At 46.6% G+C, this 17,987-nt stretch overlaps 2 protein-coding genes across 3 annotated transcripts in view; both read left to right on the top strand.

The window, feature by feature from the left end:
* The window catches only part of EXOC6 (exocyst complex component 6), a 218,817-nt gene extending 210,394 nt beyond the window's left edge, over positions 1-8,423 (top strand). For both annotated transcript variants that reach the window (XM_011988477.1, XM_011988476.1), the window contains 2 exons: positions 5,848-5,960; positions 7,153-8,423. In XM_011988477.1, the coding sequence (XP_011843867.1) occupies positions 5,848-5,960; positions 7,153-7,285 (246 nt within the window). In that variant the 3' untranslated portion in view covers positions 7,286-8,423. The remainder of the gene's footprint in view (positions 1-5,847; positions 5,961-7,152) is intronic.
* Positions 8,424-10,263: 1,840 nt separating this feature from the next.
* LOC105545525 (cytochrome P450 26C1) overlaps positions 10,264-17,987 on the top strand; it is a 14,272-nt gene continuing 6,548 nt past the window's right edge. Inside the window, exons 1-6 of the mRNA XM_011988475.1 lie at positions 10,264-10,467; positions 11,009-11,233; positions 11,721-11,996; positions 13,339-13,494; positions 15,414-15,743; positions 17,794-17,984. Of these exons, the coding sequence (XP_011843865.1) occupies positions 10,264-10,467; positions 11,009-11,233; positions 11,721-11,996; positions 13,339-13,494; positions 15,414-15,743; positions 17,794-17,984 (1,382 nt within the window). The remainder of the gene's footprint in view (positions 10,468-11,008; positions 11,234-11,720; positions 11,997-13,338; positions 13,495-15,413; positions 15,744-17,793; positions 17,985-17,987) is intronic.

The following is a 17,987-nucleotide window of genomic DNA, read 5'->3' as shown; positions in this document are numbered from 1 at the left end:
TTTAGCCATGGTAGTGACAAAAAAAAAATCAAAATAAAGCAAATATGGACGTGTGTAAATCCGATTATGTAAATTTTACTGTGTGCCTCTTTTTTCTTTTTTTTTTTTTCCAAATTCCATACTCACCTAGAGGTTATCTAGGACTACTACATTAGCTTAGCATAAAAAAATAAGAACATTCTACCTTTGCGTGTACAGTTCACCTGAGTGAAGTGACTTGAAGAGACCAATTCCATTAAGCAGCTTCTGCAGCATGAAGTGCTTAGAGCTCACTCCTAGTCCTCACAGAGGTGGGAGTGAAAGGACTGGCTGAGAGCAAGTCTAGCAGATGGGACATTGGAAGAGGGCAGGCTTGGGTTAGGGTACATAAGATCCAGAAGGTAGCATGAAGGCAATTAACACCTGAAGGGAAAAAAGTTAGGTAACTGAAGGCACAACACTGATTTGCTTTTTTGTATTGTAGTTTTCGCTTATCTTCGGACTGCTACTTAAAATTCTGTGCTACATGTGGAGTTTTCCAAATGTGGTGTTAAAGATGGCTAGAAAGGAAGGAAAATCCAGGTGCTTTAAAAATCATATGGAGTTCATCATTTGACCTCACAATATATTTAGAAAAGGACTTGTAGTTCTTTCCAATGTAGCTAGTTTAGTAAGACCCATTTTTCTTGAATTCCCAGTGGCGAATTACTCAGGATTTGTTTGAAGGACAAGTATTTCCTCCTTTAAGCAGTACTAGGGTTTAGGACTTTTGTTGTTTAAATCTCTGGAGCACTCTAGGAACCCTGGTCTCAACTTTGTTTTTTGGTGGCAAAGGAAAAATGATCTCCTGGTTTACTTTTGGAATCCACAAAGCAACTCTGAGGTCCCAGGTGGATTTAGTGTTTGGAAAAGGGAACTTGGGGGACTGAGGTTGACCCGGAGCCCCCAGGTCACTGTTCACATTTACAAAAGCAAACCTGGTATCCCCAGTTGCTTTTCTCTTGAGGTTGGCTTAACTTTATTTATCTTCTGTCCTGGGTCATTGCCCCTGAGGTGCTTAAAAAGCAAAACCCAAAAGACCTAAAACAAAGAAAGCTAAATCAAATTCAAGGAAAAAATGACCTGGCACTGTGGGTTCCCTTTTAAAAAGGCAAAAAGTCACTTCAAGAGTTTCATAGAATAATTTTAAGTCTGCCTAGATTCATTGTGTCATTTCTACAAAGTGATCTCAACAGGTCTGAGACCTCAAGTTCCTTGGGCATGGATTGAGAATGAGTCTGTAGGATGGGAAACTGTCAGCAAGCTAAATGGGTTGACACAAATGAATTCCTCAGTGATTCTGAAGTGATTCGACTATTTGGAGCTATATGGGACCACCCATGTAACACTTCTTTCCTTAAGCTGATCTTTTTGTTTGCTGGACACACACAGGGAATGCTGAGGAAGTGAAACGTACAACTCACTTACAAATATTGGCATACATCCACTTTATGTTATCAGATTAGTTATGAAGGGTATTTTTGAATCCTTGGTGAAAAAAAACTTGGGATACTAATTTCAGATAATCTTACAAATCGTGATGAGGTAGAACTCAGGCACATGATTTTGCTTTTTCATTTTTATATCATCTATACTTTGCTTACTTCCCAAAAGGATTTAAGGTGGAATTACTTTACTTGACTATTGGAAGAAACCCATTTATAGAACTTAATACCAATTTTCATTATCATATGCCCGACTTTATCCTTTAATAAGTAATTGTAAAATTGCTTTTGGGTAATCTGGGGATATTTTTGTTTTTGTTCATGTTTGATCTACATCTTTGAACTTCAGGTATATGTGTTAACTAATAAATTCACCTGTTGAGACCATGTCCTACTGTTTATTTACAAGACTGAAAGAGATTTTGTGTGATTAATAACGAACGTATTATTTGTGCATATTGCCATCTGAAGGAAGCAAAACTTAAGTAGAGAAGTGAGACTTTTCATAATGTAGATCTTAATATTAAGAACATAGTGCATCCTGTGAAGCTTTACCAATTGTGAGAGGCAGTCCACAAAGCAATGACTGTTGGGGTGGAGCAAAGGCAAGTATCAGTGTTTGTACCTGGCAACACCCCCGTTTCCCCTTTTATTCCCATCACACTCTGACTCCAGAGCAATCATGTTCTTTTAAAGTCATCCCAATCAAAGACCAGGGTCATCTTGGTCAGAACAGGCATGGATAGCCACCTGTAGAAATGGGTTCAGTCCATAAAATCTGGCTTGGCATAATGTTAGGTGGGACCCAGGAATAAAGTCCTGGTTTTATGTTTTATCCTTCACTTCAGTAGAACTGAATTATAAAAAGTTAAAAATGACTTTATAATTATTATGGGTGAAGGAGACTGGTAGACCATTCAGAAATATTAACGCTACTTTCTCTAGGAAGATCATTTAACTCACTTAACGTTAGACCCAGTGCTGTATCATGATGGAGTATCTCCTCTTTATCAACATCCCAGTGAAAAGCTGAGAGAGATACAGAGATGTCACTTCACTATATTCACTTGCCATAGTTTGCCTGCAAGCCAACATTGGCCTTTTTCAGAGAGCTATCAACATAAGCTAAAGTAGCCTGTAGCCTAAGGAAAAAGCTCCCAAGGAAACTTGGAATAATGGTCTGGCATCATCAATTAATCAGTTATTTCCCGAATACCTACTGAGTGGTTACACTGTGCTAGACACACTTTATGAGCTTGCCTGCCCAGCTTTGAAGTTTGTTTCTATTTACTTGTTCCAGCAGTACTATGCATTTGAAAAATCCTTACACACATGAAAATGAGAAATGAGAATATGAGATCAACATGCTTGCTGGCTCCATCTTTGCTCTCTGCCCACGTTCATGTGTGGTCTTTGGGACACAAACACTGAAATGTCTCAGCTATTGAATCTTCAGCCATTGGATTCATAGACTGAGCGGAATGAGCAGGCAGTCACCAGCTTCTATATAAGTTAATGGCTTCTGTCTTATTCTATATTAAAGGATAGTAGCTTTCTCATGTGTTACGGTAGTTTAAATTACTAGGATTCTGTGTGAATAGCTTTTCTTTATAATTTCTTCCATGTTAACATCAAAAGATTACTGCTTTATTCCTATCTTACAATGTAAGCTCCTTCAGGAAAGATATTTTGTTTCGTTCCAATACTGTACCTCTGGTACCTAGCACAGTATCTAGCACGTAATAGGTGGGCAGACAATATATGCTGAATAAATAAATGAATTTTATCTAGATCGTTGGCCTTTTTATCTGCATTGGCAATTAATTCCTTAACCATTAATTTGCAAATTCATGCAAAGTTCTATAGATATCTGTAAATTAACTGTGTATAATATGTATTTCTGTACATATTTTTACAAAGATGTAAATATGAAAGCATATAGATTTGTCTACATATGGGCAGGTAGGTTTAATTTTGTGGTTCCTGTAATTTCTAGGGATTTGCACATAAGAGATTTGCATATGAGTATCTGACCATATGTGAACATTGTAAGCATAGTGTTTCTTTATCTAGGACAGTCTGGTTTTGTGCTGTAAAAGAATCAATTCTGTATTCACAGTTGGAGTTGGTGCGGGTTTTTCATTCATTAAGTCAGCTCCTCCTTTCCCAGTTGGGGGTAAATCAGCCTAGAGAAAAAGAGCCTTAAGAGGTTGCTTTCTGCTGACACTGTGCATTGCACATGCACAGTTGTGCAAATACACACATACACCTGAAAGAAGAATCCTTGAAAATGAGGCTTCTGTTGACAACTCTGTGAGGGGTGTTCATTATTGAAATTTATTTTAATATATAAATATATAAACCTTATTTATAACTATAGTATTAACACATATTCATTGTAGAGTATTACAAAAATAAAGAAAATAACAGATAACTTTAATCCCACCACAGAAATAACAATTGTTCTTTTTAAAAAATTATTATTTTAGAGGTGAAGTCTCATTATGTTGCCTGGGGTGGACTCTTAACTCCCGGGCTCAAGTGATCCTACCGCCTCAGTCTCTAGAGTAGCTAGGACTACAGGAACACACCACCATGCCCAGCTTATAACAGGCACCCTTAACATTTTTGCAAATTTTCTTCCAGTCTTTTTGGATGGGTTTTTATGTAACTTAAATAGCAACATTTATCATAAACATTATCCCATGTTGTTTAAAATTCTTCATAAATGTTAATTTTAATAACCACATGATAGTCATCATACAGATATACCTCACTACTTAACCAGTCTCTTAATATTGAGATTTAGGCTTTTTTCAGTTTTTGATAACACAAATAGCATTTTTGAGATTATCTTTATGCATAAATTTTTTTTTCTGTTTCCCAAAGTTGCTTTCCAAGAAGTAGGATTGCTGAATCAAAGGGAATGGCCATTTTTAATAAGGTTCTTAAACACATTGCGGAATCACATTCCAGAGAAGTTATACTAATTTACACTCTTACCATCTGAGTGTATGACAGTAACTTTTCCTCTTTGTGAAAGGAGGGAAAAATGTGGCCAAACACAGTTAAAAATTACACAGAATTTTAAATAAGTTCCCTTTTCTTTTTCAGACAGTATATCTTTAACATTGTCTCAGTATAGTTTCTATCCTAGTGTTTCAACTTTTGGTATGGCCCAGAATGGTATCTTGTCTGAAAGAAAATAGAGTGGCTTTTCATAGTTAATATTTTCATTATAGAATTTTCTGCCTGTTGCGAGAAAATCTCTATTAATACCTGTAAATTGGATAGGGAAAGAGTCAAACAAGTTTTTTACCTTCATCAAGAAAAGCTAGTTTCTGGTAACCTACCTTTATGAGATTTTAATCACCCCAGAGTTTTATCCCTCTCAGAGTCAGTGGTTGTCTCTTGTATCCTATGAGTAAATGCAAATGTTTCCTCCATTTGAGAGCAAAACCAGTAAGACCCCTTACTTATAAAGTGAGTTAAAACAAAAAGAAAGAATATAAAACTAAAGGAAGGTAGTAAGTAAAGCATTTAGCTTTCTGAAACAATTCAAATGGGGATAGGAAGTTGGGTTTTAAATGGCTTAAAGGGGATTAGGGTTTTAAAGTTGGATAAAGAGTTTGGTGCTTTGGTTTAGGCATGGCATTGCTTTTAAAAGATTACTTCCATATTTGACAATGATTCTAACTGGAGATTATAAAGTAAATAGTCAATTTTAAGACACCACGGGAAACAAGAGGGTTTCTTTTTTGTTGTTGTTTGTTTATACAAAATGGTAGCCTAGAGTTAACAGGCTGAATCCTGAAGCCCTCATTTCATAATACTACGGAGGATCCATCACCAGAGAAAATCCAGCAGAGGTTGTTAAATGCACTTAATTGAGATTATCTGAGCTTTTGGTTTAAATTACTTTGGAAAAAGTCTTAGGTGCAAACAGCGTCCTTGAAAGGTAAACATACTTACCTCTAAGAAAAAAAGGTTCAATTTAAGTTCTTTAAAATTCTTCATACAGGTTAGTAGCGCCAACCTTTATTAATTACATCTGGGTACTGACTAATGCGTAAAGATAAAATTTTTATACATCAGTACAAGGGTTAATATATATTATATTAACAGTGTTTTCATTATTTTACAATTATTTGAAAACACAAAGTATTTTACTAGAAAACAACCCCTGGCGCTTTTAGTAATTTCAAAGTAAAAAGATCTATTTTCGTTGTAAAGTACAGTTAATGAAGTTTTAAAAATGAATTTCCTTATTCTGTTCTATCTAAGAAGCAGGCTATATTAAAGTAGAACAAGGATAGCATATAATTTATATGTTAACTGGGTAAATAATCAAAAGTTGATTTAACATTTCCCCCATCTTTCGCAGCTCCTTGACCTGTTTATGGTTTGGGATTGGTCTACTTATCTAGCTGATTATGGACAGCCAGCTTCTAAGTACCTTCGGGTGAATCCAAACACAGCCCTTACTCTTTTGGAGAAGTGAGTACATTCTGAAAACTTTTTTTGTATAACATTTTAGCACCTTTTGATTCAGTGATAAACTAAAGAACTAGAGATTTCTGTCAAAAAAGAAAAGTCTAGATAGAGCTTAAAAGCTCATTCTAGTTTAATGACCAAAAAAGCTTTTCTTTCTTGCCCTTCAGAGTTGGTGTCATTTCATAAGCAACTGCTGTTTATATTGATGTGAACAAAACATCTTTCCTTTTGTATCCTGAATTGCAAGCTTAATTGACCTTAGAAATATGTTTACTGGGGATGTGACAATTGGAGCTTTCTTTAAAAAAAAAAATTCTGTAACTCAGGAAAGAAGGTATTTTGTCAAATGTGACCAGGAATTGGAATGTTTGCCACCAGTGTTATCTAAATCTCAGCATTGTGGACTTGGATTCTTTGCAGGTAGAGAAATACATGGTTTGAAATAAACAATACAGTAAAAACTGAGGTAATAGGATTTACTGATGCATCTTGTCCAACTAAACATAAATTTAGGTGTTAACTTTTCCCTCTCATTATGTGACAGACTTTTTCTTTACTCAATCATATTTCATTTAAAATATCACTATTGGGAGGCCCTCTGAATCTGCTGTGATTCTGGGGGCTGCTGGATAAGAAAATAAAAATTAAAAAGTATCACTATTAAAATTTTCAGCTTTTAAATTAAAATTGTTATTATTTTCCTGTATTTCAAAATATTTATAGTGAATTTGATGTGAAAGGACAAGAGGAAGTGTTTAAAATAAATGTAAATTTATTTTACAATGTCATGAAATGCAACTGAGGCAAAAACATTGCTATTTTACATTTTCTAATGTTATTTTCCTTTCACCTTATCTTGCTATGAATATGATTAGCTGAGTCTATACAGGGTATGTATTTTAGCATACTTTGTGGAATAATATTAGAAAATAGTATGATAGTAGCAAACCTAGCATATTTTAGATGTACATATTAATGCAAAAATGCTACTTAATATAGAATGTAAAATAAAGCTTCTATTTTTTTGCATGGTTACTATATCTGTATGTTTATTTAGAACCTACTTTCTTTGAACTATATTTTTCAAGCATAGGATTAGTGTGGGATAATTCAGAGCATGGCAAGATATTTTACTTGTGACAGCTTAGCTTTTAATTTTCTTTTACTAAGCTTCTTCATTCACATATGTTTCTAGGATGAAGGATACTAGCAAAAAGAACAATATATTTGCTCAGTTCAGGAAGAATGATCGAGACAAACAGAAGTTGATAGAGACAGTTGTGAAACAGCTGAGAAGTTTGGTGAATGGTATGTCCCAGCACACGTAGACCTCACGTCGCTTGCACTCAGTGACACCAAATCCATGATTCAACATTGATCTTGAGCAAGTATTGGTCATGATATAGTAATTTGTTTACAGAATCCAAAAATACAATAGAGAAGATACATGAGGGCTTAAACAAGAAATAGTAATAAATGTCATTTGTATGGATTTTTAAATAATCGAATACTATTTTATATATGGAAAAAATGACCATTTTTTCACTTTTAGGGGAAAATGCAAAAGTGTAAAACATAAATTGTCACAAATTGTACATGAAATTGATTACAAATACATTTGAAAAACGTATGCCTCTACTCATAAGTAGTTTTTTCTATTTAGACTTGAATGATAATCTGTTTTTTGATCAGTATATGGCTTTGGAATTCAATCATGTCTGATATGGTAGTTTTTCACTACCATTTTCTGACTTTTAGCTTTTATTTTCACCTCATTGTGATTTAAGCAGACCAAAATTTCTAATTCTGCTAATTCTGAAGGGGAAATAGACAAATCTTTAAAGCTTCCTGAAATCAAACTTGATTTAACTCAGTAAGAATGTGAATTATTTGTTCTACTTGGGTGGTTTAATTTAATCGTACTGAATATGAACAAAAGGTTTTGGATTTTCTAAAGATGCAGTGTTGTTTCTGTTCATCAGGGTTAATATTTCTAACTATATTGCTTGTAGCTGACCCCATTCTGGATTTGTTTGGTTTGGTTTGGTTCCAGTTAAAAGAGAGGACAGGAACTAAATGGGGCTAACCACTTCAGGTGCAGCTTGTGCGAGGGTAGATGGTTCCTGCACACAGAAGTTACCACAGGGGTCAGGTTACTTTCTTCAAATAGCAGATTTCAGTACTGTATCCTCATTGTGGAAACAAGCCAAACCAAATGAACTCTGGAAAACCTAAAACAAATGTACATTTTCCTTTGTGTACGTTTCCGTGGTCCAAATGACAATATAAATCCAGTCTTTATTATACCTTTGTTGTATTTATGCTGAATCCTCCCTTTGCCTTTTCAGGATTTAGGCCTGTAAGAAACTATGCCTGACTCTGTAAAATAAGTGTAAAGAATTATACGTACATCTCTGGATTTTGTGATGAAATATTAAAAATATTGAGCAAGTTGTTGAAAATGCATTACTATTTTGTCTATTCAGAGCTTACTGATTTAAAACAAGTGCTTCCTGGAGAAAAGGCATATTATTTCCTAGTTATTGGAATGGGAGTGGCACCAAAACTATATATATATATATATAGTTTGGCTTAGTTCAAATATAGTTCAAAGAAAGTAGGTACTAAATAAACATACAGCTATAGTAACCATGCATATATATACACACTTATATGTGTGTACACACACATATATATATATGCGCACTTGTTCTCGTGATCATCTCTTAATCCAAAGTATTTAATGTTTTTTAAAATACTACATGAAAAGCATGGTACTTCTTCAGGCACAGGGAAATCTGGAAGAGAGGAGCGGTGAACAGCTAACTCTCTTTGAAGACCGGAATGGGGCTGTCCTTCGCACCTTCCCCAACCCTCCAGTGTACTTAGGGTGTCTCCCCTGCTTTGGCTGAGACGTCCCGGGATTCAGAGAGATACCACCTTTGCACTACCTGGAGCAGACCACTGTGGGTCCTCTTTACTCTTTTCAATAATATAAACACCCAGCACCCTCCACACACACCCCAGGTTGCGCTGTAGGGACAAGGACGAGTGAGTCTTGGGGCATTTGGAACCCTTGAATGGGACGCACAAAGCCCAAAACGCAGCAGTGTAGATTGACAAGAGTCGTTGGGCAAACTCGGGGGAGGGAGGGAAGGATGTGCAGGGAAAGATGAATTCGGTCCTTGAGACCGGAAAGGTGCTGTTGGGTATCGGCTTCTGGAGGCTTAGGACGTCTTTATGAAGCCTAGGGCAGCAGTGGAACTGCCATCTTTGGAAGGATACCTGATGTGGTAGATCAGAGAGCCGGGAGAGGTGGTTAGCTGTCGGAGAATCTCGGCTGCGCTATCCCTCGTGGGCTTTTGCGATGCCAACGCAGGCGTCGACGACTGCAGTTTCCCTGAAATAGTCGGAGCAAAGGAGAGAAAAGCCCAGTTCTTTCACCTTGGAGTGGCGAGAGAAGGGCACCTAGAAGCTCGAAGGCGGGGACCGAAGAGAGAGCCAGCAGCCGGGGGTGGGCCAGGAGCGCTGTGGGGCGCAAGCCTGGGTCAATTCTGCGCGTTGGGTTCGCCCACTTTCCGAGCGCTGAGAAGAGCCAGGAAGCTCTGGCGCGAACCCGCAGGTCCTGCGAGGCGAGCCCCTAGCCCAGCTCGAGCGCCCCAGCGCCTGCCACTCCCTACTCAGAGCCCCTCCGTGAGTGCTCCACTGCCCACTGCCTCCAATCACCACTCTGCGTGGAGCGCTTTAAATATGCAAAGACACGTCACGTTGTGTGAACCGGGATCGGTCCGTAGGGAGGGAGCCAATATCTATATAAACATGTCCAGGGTGGGCCAAGAAGGGTTAAACGACTGGAGGAGGGAGAGGTGGGGCGGGGGTCTGCAGACCAGGTTGGTAACACTGGTGAGTTGCTCTTCTTTCGCCCTCCTTCGCTGCTTCTATGCAAAGGGTGCTGAGCCCGGGGGGGAGGTGGGAGGTGCCCCGCGGAGCGGGGAGTAAGCGTTCCCCAGGCAGCGGGCACCTTCGAGAGGGACTGGCATTTGGGCCCAGGAGCCAGGAGAAAGTTCTGAGTGCGCCGGCCTCGAGGAAGGCACGTTCCCTAAGGGCGCACGGTCACTACCGTCTTTCACCGCCTGTCTGTTTTTAGAACGGAGTTCTCAGCGGAGCTTGTAAATCTCGGACTTGGCTCCCAAACCCCAGGCCTTTTGCGGACGGAACAGGTGAGCACTGCGCACTGCTCGCGCCCGGGTTCTTGCGTCCCCTTCTGTCCCTGCGCTCTGGGCGGCCTGGCCCCCGCGGGCTCATCATGTTCCCTTGGGGGCTGAGCTGCCTGTCAGTGCTGGGGGCGGCGGGCACTGCTGTCCTGTGCGCGGGCCTGCTGCTCAGCCTGGCCCAGCACCTCTGGACCCTCCGCTGGATGCTGAGCCGGGACCGGGCCTCCACCCTGCCTCTGCCCAAGGGCTCCATGGGCTGGCCCTTCTTCGGCGAAACGCTGCACTGGTTAGTTCAGGTGAGCAGTCCTTCGACCCCGAGCGCTAATACAGTCCCTTCTCCCTCCGGCTCCCACTGGACCCTCCTCAGTCTCAATGCCCATGGGATTTGTAGCCAGTCCCTGCCCATCACCCACGACCCTGGGAAGCGCGCACAACTCTCGCCTTTGCCTGGCTCCTCCGTTCCCTCGAAGGGACCTCAAGTCATTGGAATTCTCCCCAGAGCAACTCCCCGACACAATGCAGGGGGTAAACAGAAGGGGTTTTAGGAAGGAGTCTGAGGAGCACGTCCTGTAAGCATAGAAAAGGAGCCTGAGGCTTGTCTCAGCTGTGAGCCCTTGGGCGCTCACGTCTTCATTCTGAGTCTGTTTCCTCATCTCACCAATAGGAACAGGAGCATGTACATTCCCATAGTGTAGTTGCCAGGCCCACTGGGGATCTTGTTTTGTAAACGCGCCAGCCAGAGACAGAGTTGTGATCAAAAGGCAGCTGGGAGGTCTGGGTCAGATACCCGGCCCAGGCCCAGAAGTTCCAGCTCTCCACGCTCCGCCTCGCTTGCAGGGCTCGCGCTTTCACAGTTCCCGCCGAGAGCGCTATGGGACAGTGTTCAAGACGCACCTGCTGGGCAGGCCAGTGATCCGCGTGAGTGGCGCGGAGAACGTGCGCACCATCCTGCTGGGCGAGCACCGCCTGGTGCGCAGCCAGTGGCCACAGAGCGCGCACATCCTGCTGGGCTCGCACACACTGCTTGGTGCCGTCGGCGAGCCACACCGGCGGCGGCGCAAGGTGAGTGGAAACGGGAATGGGTCGTAGAAAGGTCGGATCCGCGGTCCCCAGCATCTGCCATGGGCCAAGCCGGGTCCCCGGTGTTGGATTCACTGTGAACTTGACCAAGGTCCCTGGTAACCAGCGGGTGGCCTTGGACGGGTCCGTTATCTTCAGCTTCTGTTTACGGAGTTACGACTGCTCTAAAAGGTTCTTTCATCTCCCATCTTCCGTGGCTGTGATAGCAGAAGCGCTGGAGACTCAGACCTAGAGAGGGGGGCCAGGGAAGACTTCTTAGAGGAGATGGCAGCGGGAGCCTGGATGGATGGGAGGGACTGTGTGCATCAGAGCAGAACTGGGGGGAATGGCGAAAGCAAAAGCCAGCAAGTTTAGGTCTGGGCCTCTTAGAAGAGGGGGAAAGGACCGGAACTGACCTCTTGGCTACTCCGGAATCGCCAAGCAGAGGAGGCCCGACCGCCGCCAGCGCTGATCACGCGCGCTCCCACAGGTCCTGGCGCGCGTGTTCAGCCGCGCCGCGCTGGAGCGCTACGTGCCGCGCCTGCAGGGGGCGCTGCGGCATGAGGTGCGCTCCTGGTGCGCGGCTGGCGGGCCGGTCTCAGTCTACGACGCCGCTAAAGCGCTCACCTTCCGCATGGCCGCACGCATCCTGCTGGGGTTGCGGCTGGACGAGGCGCAGTGCGCCACGCTGGCCCGGACCTTCGAGCAGCTCGTGGAGAACCTCTTCTCACTGCCTCTGGACGTTCCCTTCAGTGGCCTGCGCAAGGTAGGGCTGCCCGGGCTCCAGACCTTCTTCTGAGACTCCGCGGCGCGGACAGGCCTCCCAGACCCAGACGGGACGCCCACGGCGCACCCCGCGCATCCGTCACCTCTGCTGGGGAACGGCAGCGAGGTCCGGGGGTGGGAGGCGTCGTGGCGGTGGCGTGGCGATGGGCTCCGGACCTGGCCTCTGTGCTGGTTCGCTGGTGTGACCTGGGGCTGGCCACACGCCCTCCGTGGGACCCCTGCCGCTACGCGCTCCAGCCTTAGCAAGCGCGAGCCGCCAGAGTTTGGGGTCCGACTCCTTCCCACAGCGGCGCCTCTGGGGCCGGCCTCCATCACTTATTCGGAAGCCCAGATGGCTGTGGAACCGAGGAGAGCGTGAGGGCTGCAGATGCGTCCTGGCCCAGCCCGGCGCCAGCCCCCGACCCAAGGGGGTGGGCGTCAGCTCCACGGGCCCTGGATCCGCTAGGTTTCTGGATCAGAGAACCGCTGCTTCTCCAGACTTCAGAACAGGACCCGGAGAGCAGCTAGGATGCCCCAACCCGCCTTTTGGTCCCCCTGTTCTGGGACTTCCCACTGTTTGATTCCCTGGTTTTCAGTCACCTGCATAAAAATAATATGTGTAAAGGATCATGCTATATGCTGATCACCGTGGATACATTTTCTGATCTAATCCTTGCAGCCTGCAAAGTGTTGTTATTCTCATTTTATTGGCCAAACTTATTTTATTGACTTACCCAAGATCACACCGTTAGTAGCGGCAGACACAGAACTTGAACCCCATCTCCTCTGACTATGGAACTCAAGTGCTGAATTACAGTGCTTTCCCGTGTTGGGGGGATGCTTTTGCTGTGGCTATTCCCTGAACTCTGGAGAGGCATCCCCTCTTGCCCACGCCCTTACAGAGGCTAATGCTTACAACATCCAATAGTATCCTCTAAGTCAGAGCTTTGCTGGGTGCATCAAGGTGCCCCAGCCTGAGCCTACTGCAGAGAAAGGGCAATGGGCTGACCCTAGCCGCACTGGGCTCTGTGCCAGGCATGGGCATGGACAGCTGTGTGACTCTGGGCAATTGCTTGACCTCTCTGAACCTCAGCATCCTCTCCTCAGGATGATAGTAACTCTGCTGTGGCTTAGAGGGGGCTTGTGATAATCAAGACAGAATGGTGTTTGTGGACAGTGGATATATCCCTGACCATTTACTGAGCCCAGCCATATGCCAGGCCAGGAGCTAAGCTGGGGAGCTGTTAACACAAGGATGTTGGCAGAGCCAGTGCTGAGAAGGTTTTCTGGGTAAGTGGCCAGGCCTGGCCCCCTTAGCCTTCCTGCCCCATCTTTCTTCTCAGGGCATCCGGGCAAGGGACCAGCTGCATCAGCACCTGGAGGGGGCCATTTCTGAGAAGCTTCATGAGGACAAGGCTGCAGAGCCGGGTGATGCCCTGGAGCTGATCATTCACAGTGCAAGGGAGCTGGGCCATGAGCCCTCCATGCAGGAGCTGAAGGTGGGTGCTGAGAGACTGCTCCTTCTCCCCTCTTTTGCATCCCCAGCAGGTCCCTACACCAATGCTGCATCCCCAGAGCCACATCCTGTGTAGCCCCACTTTGAGGCACAGGCAGTCCTCAAGATGAGGGGCAAGAGGAGACCTGGGTTCCAGTAATGACTCAGCCACACTCACTAGCTGTGCAGCCTTCAGCCAGCTGCCACCCTGGTCAGTAGGAGACTTGAAGGCAAGAATGCTAGGCCCATCTTTGCAGGTTTCTGGCCACAAACGGCTCTCTCTCCATTCCTTCCCCCACTGCCCTTCTCTGCCACTCCATGCCTTTGCCTCTGCTGTCCGCCTGCCTACGAAGCCCTCATTATTCATTTTTTCTACAAACTCTAAGGGGCTCAGGATCAAACTCCACATCCTCAAAGTTCCCTTCTTCCTTCCAAAATCACCTCTCTCCTTCTATGAGCTGCCTTGGCACCTGGCACCTCTATCTGTCTGTCTTGTTGCTGTGGATCTCCTAGAGAATTAGGACCCCTCCCCTTGTACACACATCGCACACACAGTGGAGGGGAGGTGGGAAGCTTTGGAATGGCCCCAGGACTTGCTTGAGCACTCAAAAAGGAGTGGAGAAGTTGGGGGGAGGGGAAGTTACAAATAGGGAGACCTCAATCTTCCATAAGCAACTCCCACCCATCCTTTCTCGGGCCTTAGTTTCCCACTTTCTACCAGACATCCCTGAAGGGTGGGCCTCAGCTTTAGCTTCTTTTCTGAGAATGGAACTAATAAGAACATGAGCAATGGGCTCATGAGTCCTGGGGGAGCCAGGTGGACAGGGACTGTTCAGGGCTAAGGGGAGTGGAGTAGAAAGGAGTAGACAGGACTGGGGAGGAGTGACAGCACCCTCCAGGTTCTCAGGAAGGGACTCACTAGCCAGGAATCTTCAATTCTGGGCTAGACATCAGGGAGGATGCTGGGGCTCTAGAGTCTCCATCCCAGTTACCCTCTTGTCTGGGGCAGGGCGGGTTAGTGAGCAACCAGGTCATTCATTCCACAAATATTATGATGCACCTATTCAGTGCTGGACTCCACACTGGGACTGGGAATACAGTGGTGAGTGAAACACAGCCCATGTCCTCCAGGTTCAGGAAGGGAAGGAACACGTTCATCCTGTGATAGCAGGAATCAGTGTATAAAACAAACGGTGGGTGCTTCCAGCAAGGAAGACACTGGGACCTGAGAGGACAGAGGCAGGGCATTGGAGCCTGGAGGATGAAGCCACCAGGCCCCTTGCGTGCCCTTCCTGGGCAGAGCAGACCAGGAAAACATTTAGTGACTCCCTGGGACCATTCCGGTAGGGAGAGGATGAAACCATGATGCCGACATTGGTACGAGGCTGGCACTGCTGCTGCAGGTGCCTTTGTTGCACAGCAACCATTGTCAGGCTGTTCCGCTGGGGTTGGCGGTGGCACCACCAGGTGGTTAAGAGCTCTGGACTCCTAAGCCCGCCTGCCGGGAGTGCTAGCTGTAGGGACCTTGAGCACTTCTCTGGAGCCTCCGTTTTCAACTCCATAAAACAAGAGCAGCAATTGTGCCTCACAGAGGGGAGGTGAGAACCGAATGAATGAATATGCTTAAAGCACTGAGAAGAGTGCACAGAGTAAGTTCCCGCGTTCTCTCTGGGAACCATCGCAAGGTGCGTGGAGAGATCCTAATTTTACCTGTTGCTATAGGTGACTTTCCCAAGTGGCGGACTTGGGATTTAATCGACTTCAAAACGGTGCACGCAGTCGCGGCGGTAATAGCACTTCCCTGCCCCCTGGCTTTGCGCAATAGTAAATTTGAGTGCTTTTTCATCTCTACGGGGCTGTCCAGTCAGCGCCTCGGGCGACTGCACCGCCGGAGACTCAGTGCCGCACGGGGCTGTCTTGCAGGAGTCGGCTGTGGAGCTCCTCTTCGCCGCCTTCTTCACCACGGCCAGTGCCAGCACCTCGCTCGTCCTGCTGCTACTGCAGCACCCGCCCGCCATCGCTAAGATTCGGGAGGAGCTGGTGGCGCAGGGGCTGGGACGCGCGTGCGGCTGCGCGCCTGGGGCCGCGGGGGGCTGTGTGGGGGCCCCGCCCGACTGCGGCTGCGAGCCCGACCTCAGCCTCGCGGCGCTGGGCAGTCTGCGCTACGTCGACTGCGTGGTCAAGGAGGTGCTGCGCCTCCTGCCGCCGGTGTCCGGGGGCTACCGCACCGCGCTGCGCACCTTCGAGCTCGACGTAAGTGCGCCGCGCCGGCCCATGGCCAGCCTCCTGCCGCCTGCCTCTTGCCTCCTGCCTCCTGCCTCCTGCCTCCTGCCTCCTGCCTCCTGCCTCCTGCCTCCTACCTCCTGCCGCCTGCTGCGGCGCCCAGATGGGAGGAGGGCGGAGGGACTTGGACGGCGAGGTCTCCTCTTTTGCTCTCAGAGCCTCAGCCTTCGGTCCTGTAAAATGGGCTGAGCCTTGTTTCACGTCCCCGGATCCCCGGCTGAGGGACACAAAGTCTGGCGAGCCGGCAAGGTTAGGGATCTCGTACCCTTCAGCTTTTGGCAGCGGTCCGGAACGGTCAACTCAATGAGAGCCGAGTTTTAGAATAAAAACACTCTTTTATCCGTGCAGCACCCCCTCCCAGCCAGTGAGTGTGGATGGAGAACAAAGAGAACCCCTCAGTATGTCCTGTACTCCACCCCTTTGGCTCCCTCGCAAGAGCAAGGAATCCCTCATTGCGATCCGTCCAGGGCTCTGGCTGGGGCCAGATTCCAGGGGAGGGAGGAATTAAAATACCGGGTAGACACTTCATCTCTCATCAGGCCGGTTTGGGCTGAGCAAGGTTAAGGTCTAGAACTGACTCCATCTCCGTATGACCTTGGGCAGTTCCCTCTTCACTCTGGGCCTCAGTTTACTCTCTGCAAGGAAGCTGTCTTTCCAGCTCTGATGCTCCATCCAGGTGGGGCTGGGCTGTGGGGGTGTGGTGGTGGCCTCAGGCAGTGGTGCTCTGGCTGTGCCAAACTGCGAGTGTGTGCCTGAAACGCTGTCACTGCCGTCCCCTGAGCACCATGCTTGGTGACTGGGTGGCTCCAGGCAAAGATGGGCATTCCACAGTGAACATTTGTGGCACAGTGCGTGCCAGGGTTCAGGAGGTATCAAAGGGACTGGGACTTTACCCTGGAGGAGCTCCACTTGGAGAGGAAGGGGCCGGGCCTGACAGCCTCAGCCCACTTGTGGTGTGAAGAGAGTGATCCCTAGTGCTGGACGACAGCAACACATTTTGAGAGCTGGAGTCTGAACTGGAGCAGTGAAAGTTTAGAATGGGAGAGCCCATTACAGAGAGAGCAGACTCAGACAAAGGTGGATGTTGAGAAGTGTCTTGGATGTGGGATCAGTCTTGGAACGCAAGCTTCATTCTGCAGGCGCTGGAGTGCCCTACAAGACCTTAGGGAAGCACAGAATCAGGGAGGTGAGCAGAGGACAGGAAAGGGTCTTAGCCACCCTCCAGTTCACAGATGAGAACACTGATGTCTAGAGAGGAGAGAGAGCTCCTGGGATGATTCCAAGATGTTCTGTTCCACAGTTAGAAACTTTTAAGTATTCACCCTGGAACTTGATATGAGGGCAGCAGTGTAGTCAAGGGGTTGAAAGACATATCAAAAAGCCAAATGGTTGAAAATGCTAGGGGTGGGCAGAGGGAACATGAAAGCTGCCTTTGAGCATTTTAGGGAGGGCCAATTTGATTCGCATGTGCGCCTTCTTAAAGTGTGGTACCAAATCTGAACATTATTGTCCAGCAGATGGATGGGAAGGACGGAAAGTTTTCAGTTCAGTGCAAAGGAGAGCTCCACCATGGAACTGACCTCGAGGAATTGTCATGTGCATTTCTCCCACTCTAGCAACTGGTAGATGTAGCACTGGAATTTAGGTCTTCTGATCTAAGGTCAGAAGAAAAAAAGACAAAACCAAACGGGAACATAACTAATAGTTACTGTTTACTGAATACTCATATGTGCCAAGTCCTTAATTTGAATCTTCACCAACACAGTGGGCATTTTTCCCCTCACTTTTTTTCAATGAGGAAACTGAAGCTCAGAGAGGGTGCGCATCTAGCCCAAGGTCATACATTTCACCAGTGAAGGAGTTGAGATTGGAACACAGAGCTTTCTCCTTGTGTCCGGATTAATCGCGGGTTCCTCCCGGTTTTCGGAAGCCTGATGAAAGCACCGGGGTGGAGGGTCAGTTCAGGGCACCCCGTTTCCAGGTGCCTCGTGGTGAGGCTGGTCTCCTCGCCTCTCTGCAGGGCTACCAGATCCCCAAGGGCTGGAGCGTGATGTATAGCATCCGGGACACGCACGAGACGGCTGCGGTGTACCGCAGCCCTCCCGAAGGCTTCGACCCAGAGCGCTTCGGCGCAGCGCGCGAAGATTCGCGGGGCGCCTCCAGCCGTTTCCATTACATCCCGTTCGGCGGCGGTGCGCGCAGCTGCCTCGGCCA

The sequence above is a fragment of the Mandrillus leucophaeus genome, unplaced genomic scaffold (assembly GCF_000951045.1).
Source record: "Mandrillus leucophaeus isolate KB7577 unplaced genomic scaffold, Mleu.le_1.0 Scaffold331, whole genome shotgun sequence".
Lineage (NCBI taxonomy): Eukaryota > Metazoa > Chordata > Mammalia > Primates > Cercopithecidae > Mandrillus > Mandrillus leucophaeus.
This window is presented reverse-complemented; position numbering and strand designations above follow the sequence as displayed.